A 5,471-nucleotide genomic window follows, 5' to 3' on the forward strand; every position below is an offset into this window, starting at 1 on the left:
TTTTTTTTTAGTCATCTGTAATCCAAACCCTACAAATTACAGCTCTAATTTAAGCACAGCTCTGACAAGCACGGATGCAACTGTCATGTGCAAAGGACACAACAGAACAACATCACCATTTAAAGGATAAACTGGCATGGTTTGTGGGTTAAGAGAACTTTCCACTGTATTGTAACAAATCTTCTAACAGCCCTCACGTTTCCATTTTGGAAGGTGATGAATGGAAGTTGCCTAAGTGCAAAGCTGGTTTATCATAAGAGATGCAGTCTTTTTATGCAGTCAGATATTCTAAAAGGATTTAAAGAAAATTCTTATAAAAGAACTTGCCCTGTACTTCTTTCCTAAAATCTTGTTTCTTGGGAAATTCTCGTGGTGCAATCCTCTGCAGGTCTTCATTAGCATGATACAAAATTCTTATTTTCCAATAAATATACTCTGTTTTTCTCTTTGAAAAATAATATAATATAATATATATATATTGTAATGCTTATATATATATATATATATATATATAAGCCTTACAATGTCTATCACACAGTTTGTGTCCTGCCTACATTAGAATGTCCATGGCCAAAGGGAGAGAACGAGAAAGATTTGTTGTGTTTAATACAAGCAAACAGCAATTGCTGATGCCCTGTGGTTACAAGGGGTTAAAATCATAAAAGTGTCTGAATTGCTTAAAGCATGAATGGGTTTGAAATATTTCACTGTAAAGGCCGGTGCATTTTCAAGAATGCAATGACCAATGCTTTATTTAGTCCTCTGATTGAATGTTGAAAGAGAGAGACATGGACATTTAGGCAGCTTGGGAAGAATTTCCATGTCTGGGCACACACAGTTGGATATATTAGGAGGAGGGCTGGGGTCAGTCAAAGGTTAAGTTTTTTTCAGTATGGATATCCATGGTGGTAACTTTCATGGTGACGGTAATCGTCTTGGTAACCTTCCTGGTATCCCTGGTGATAGCTATGGTAACCATACCCACCATATTCATCCTCTGGGCATCGCATGCCGAGTGACTGCTGAATGGTCATTTCCTGTCGCCGGAGTTGCATGGAATCGATCAGATCATACACAATGGCCATGGACCACATTGGGGAAGGGTACCAGGATTTAACATTTCCATCTTTCCCAACCAGAAGCATGGAGAAATACTCGGGGCTGATTTGGAAATAATTGCGGATGTCTTTCACGAGGTTGGCAGGAAGATCTTCTCGTTCAACACTGGAGCTCCCTAGAAAAGGAACAGAATTGGGAACAAAGTTGGTAGTAATATAACTCCTGGCCAATCATACATTTCTGCCCACGTGGAGAAAGATTCCTTTCTGGCCTATAGAGGAATTCATTAATGCCTCAATGCAAGATGCTATATTGCACCATTTAGTCTGTCCACTAAATGGTGATGATTAACACCATGTCCTCTTCCTTTTCCTTCCCATTTTACTGCTGAACTGCACAAGCTCCTGAATATTTTAAAGATGTGTGAACCATCATCCTCAGAGAAAGAGCTTGGGGCCTTCAAGCAAAGGTCAACTCTCATTTGAGTGAAAAAATAATTTTTGTTTGTTTCAGCTGGGTGTTATCAATTCTGCTGGCTGCAGCCACTAGAGGGTGGTGCAGAATCAGAGAATCACAAGGCTAGAAGGAGACCTCAAGGGTCATCATCATGCAACTACGCAAGGCCTTGTTCAGAAACCATCCCAAAAAATGCCTATGCAGCATCTCCTTGAAATGTACCATGAAGGAGACTGCAATTTCTCTAGGCAGCTTGTCCTCATGGTCTTACAGTAAGCCAATTTTTTCTAAAATTTAATCCAAACTTGTTTTGTTGTAATTTAAGCCCATTGTTTCATCCCCACCCTCACTGGCAAAAAAAAGAACAGTTCTCTGGCTTTTTTGTGACAGTTTTTCAGACATTTGAAAACTATTATCATTACCCACTCTTAATCTTCCGTTCTCCAAACTAACCTCTCTCTCAACACACATGCATACGTGCATGTACCCAGCCTTCCACACAGTTTGCATTGCATGCAAACACAAGAAGGTCATGTATGACTCTTTAAGGAAATGAAGAATGAAAGAGTCTTCCCTGTGTTCATCTCTCTTTTCATAGATATAAAGCTCCCTGCCTTCAAAGTATCCTCTAAGATTGAGATTTCTTGTATAAAGCTCACCTGAAGCAGGCTCATGGCACTAGGAGAAACCTAGAGCTGAATATGGAAGGAGCCTTGAAGGAAGCTGAAGAGAGGCCTGTATAAAAGAGGTAGCTGAGTCTGCTTTGTTAGTCCTGCTGCTCCTGAATGTTGTAAAAGATAATGGAATAGGCTTTTGCCAGGGGGCAAGCAGAAGAATGCCCTTGACCTACTATACTTTTACTTCAGTGGGAATTGAGAATACCCCACACTTTGCAAGATCTGACCTATCCTTTTTATGAGTATCTCTTAAATAGAAACTTTAAGAAACCTAGATAAAATAAGCTCTACTTGTAGTCATCTCATTTCACATTTGTTAATAGCACAAAATGCTGTGTAATTGTCCTTTGTGAATAGTAATTGAAGAACCGGAAACAATGTCTCACCATTGATGGGATATAGTTCTAGGACACCACTGATATCCTCTCCAAGTCCTAACAGCTTGAGAACAGTGATATGTCGCAGACCTGTGGAGGAACATGAGAGATTGTGGGTGGTACCATATGTCTTTATTCAGTTGTAGACCATTTTGTGGCTTACATTTGTACATTGCTCATTATTTTCCTAAAAAAGGAAGGACCTGCACTGCCTCTGGACATAAGTCACATTGTTGTGTGAGAGGCAGGCAGCGATTAAGAAGCAGTCGGGTCTCAGAATTGACTCAGTAGTTTGAGAAGCAGCATGGTGGTTTTCTAAGGATGGTTTGAGTCCAGCACTGGATGTAAAGCAAATATATTGTACTCTGTATCAGACCAGTGGTCTCTAAACCAATATCCCAGCCCCTACCAGGCAAGATCAAGCTACCAGTCCATTAAGGCTGATATTATTTCTCCTATCAAACTGGATCCTATCATGTAGCCACCTAGAGAAGTATCCTGTGGGATTAATCTGTTGGTTCATCTTAGTGTGTCACTTTCAAAACCACTACCATCTAATACTTCCAAGAAGGGAGAATCATCTTTATTACTAATGACATGTTACTCCTGGCCAATCACACCCTTCTGTCTATGTAGATGAAGATTCCTTTCTGACCCATGCAGAAATTTGTTAATGCCTTGATGCCTGGTATTATTGTACATCTACTTTAGCTTGCAACAAATATTGTTGCTCAGGAGATGCAAAGAGTAGTGAAAACTTAATTTTAAACCAACTCCAAGAAATGAGACACTGAAGAGAGAGACAAAAACCCACCAAAAGCATGCAAAGAGGCATGATGCTTTACTCCACTTATGCATATAGTGCTTAGGCACAACATAAGCTGCAGCTTTTAAGTGGGATATTACTAGGTTAATACTGGGACCCATTTAGTTCTTTGTGGGCAGATTACTGGGATGTAGTCTTTGAGAAAAGATCTTAGTGGCACATAAGGGCACAGGCAGTGAGATGGGAGTCTGTATGCTGTAGAGGATCCTGGAAGTCACCGGTTTACAGATTCAGAAGCAAGAAACACTTGGAGACGTGCTGCTTGCTGAAAGAGATTCATTCAAGGCATGGGGAGAAAAAGGAGTGTCATGCCTTGTTAACTTGCTGGAATTCCTTATGGATGTTGCCAACTAAGGGGAGAGAATTAAGTGAATATTGGCTGTATTTCATTCTTATGGAAGTATTTTTAAAACTTCCACGTTGCACATTAGTTTGGCTCCCTGAGAATAAGAAGGCACTGTAGGCATGAATTAATGTAATGGTGTTATTAAGAAAGTGACATTGCACAAATCCCAGTTTATTCAAACATCACTGATATGTCTGAAACACTGGGCATTTCCTCAGTCATGGAAATTACAGTTCACCCACAAGGCAAATTTAGAACCTGCCTCCACAGCCCAGTCCAGATCTCAGAGTTTGGATCTTGGGGCTAAAGAAGAGATCATATTCCAGAAACCTGAGCAGAGGATATGGGCTTTGTATGCAAACTGATAGAGATGGGACAGGGGAAAAAGGCAGAGCCGGGGGATCTGCCACTGAATGGATCCAGTCTATGGATTCTTTTCCAGTAAGGGCTATAGAGAGCCCCAAGAAAGTGCTGTTTGAGCTTTAGTGCTGCCATGGCCCCTCATGAAAATGCTTTGCTGGTTGGGGTAGGGGTAAGAAGAGAAGGGGATAACTCTTAGGACGGTGCCCATCCTAATGTTGAACAAGGTGGATTGACTGGCATCTATGGGCAGGCTGTACTCTTGTTGGTCACTTGCTGAGAACAACTGGATGAATAAGTCCAGCCTGTTGTTTCATAAAGCTTTGGAAATGCTGGTCAGCTAACAGATTCTAACCCCTCTCAAGCTTACATGAGGGATTTCAGGGGAGGCATTGGTGTGACAGGATTAGGTGGCAGAGTTTACTTTTGTGCATGCCAGAGGGCTACTGCATGCTGTCCCTATTGGGGGTGGATACAGTAAACTTTTCAGCTGGACAGACCCTCACAGACTGTCTAGATTTAGACTTGAGCCAAGGAACCCATTGCCAAATAGCACTCAGGAAGGATGTGGTTTTGGGAAGCAAGCATGTCCTGTCTCCTGACTTACCAAAATTACAGGCTTGCCCACTGAGGGCAGAAACCTGTTGGGAGAAGGCCCAGTCCTCATCGCTGGATGCTGAGATCACCAGCAGGCGCCGTCTCCATCGCAACCTGGGAAGAGAAGGAAACACGTTACAGCAGTACCATTTGAAGCTGGCTTGTGGGCCCTCCCCCCTGTTACTGGGCTGAGACTGCATTTCAGAAGAGAGCTGGTGGGAATTTTCTGACTTAGATGGGTTATTTTCGTTGGGAAATGTTGAAATTGAATCTGATTGTGTGAAAGGGCTGGTTTTGATGACTCCCCCACTTGATTTCTTTCTTTTTCTTTTTTTTTCAAAATGGGCAAAAAGTGTCCAGTTCAGCCAGTTTGTTTTAAAAAACGTTTAATTTTTTTATTTGAAATGTGGTTTTATTCATTTCAAAATTTTAGTTAATAAAAAATACAAAAAAAATAAAAAGGGCCTTAAATTAGAACGTACTGAACACTAATGAACCCTCACAAAAGCTTGGCTTGGGATGTGGATTTGACAAGTGTGCATAAGGGGAAGGCTTGAGTGTTGTCTCAGCTGACTTGCCCATCTTGTCTCTTGTTCACCTGCTGCCACCTTCTCACCTTGCTTGCTGTAACACAGTTCCGCTCCTTCCAGCTCTCAAAGCTGAACTGCAGAATGATAATGAAAGTCAAGCTAAGCCTGTTTTCCTATGGCTCTATTCTGTCCTAAGACGGCATGAGAGGACACTCAGCACTTAAGTTCACTTTAAGAATGCCC

At 41.5% G+C, this 5,471-nt stretch overlaps 1 protein-coding gene across 2 annotated transcripts in view; it reads right to left on the bottom strand.

The window, feature by feature from the left end:
- Window positions 1–6: 6 nt before the first annotated feature.
- The window catches only part of CCDC80 (coiled-coil domain containing 80), a 20,727-nt gene continuing 15,262 nt past the window's right edge, over window positions 7–5,471 (bottom strand). For both annotated transcript variants that reach the window (XM_006020121.2, XM_006020120.3), the window contains exons 6-8: window positions 4,709–4,812; window positions 2,579–2,659; window positions 7–1,234 (exon numbers count right to left, since the gene is read on the bottom strand). In XM_006020121.2, coding sequence (XP_006020183.1) covers window positions 888–1,234; window positions 2,579–2,659; window positions 4,709–4,812 — 532 coding nt within the window. In that variant the 3' untranslated portion in view covers window positions 7–887. The remainder of the gene's footprint in view (window positions 1,235–2,578; window positions 2,660–4,708; window positions 4,813–5,471) is intronic.

Source organism: Alligator sinensis, unplaced genomic scaffold (assembly GCF_000455745.1).
Source record: "Alligator sinensis unplaced genomic scaffold, ASM45574v1 scaffold343_1, whole genome shotgun sequence".
Taxonomy (NCBI): Eukaryota; Metazoa; Chordata; order Crocodylia; family Alligatoridae; genus Alligator; species Alligator sinensis.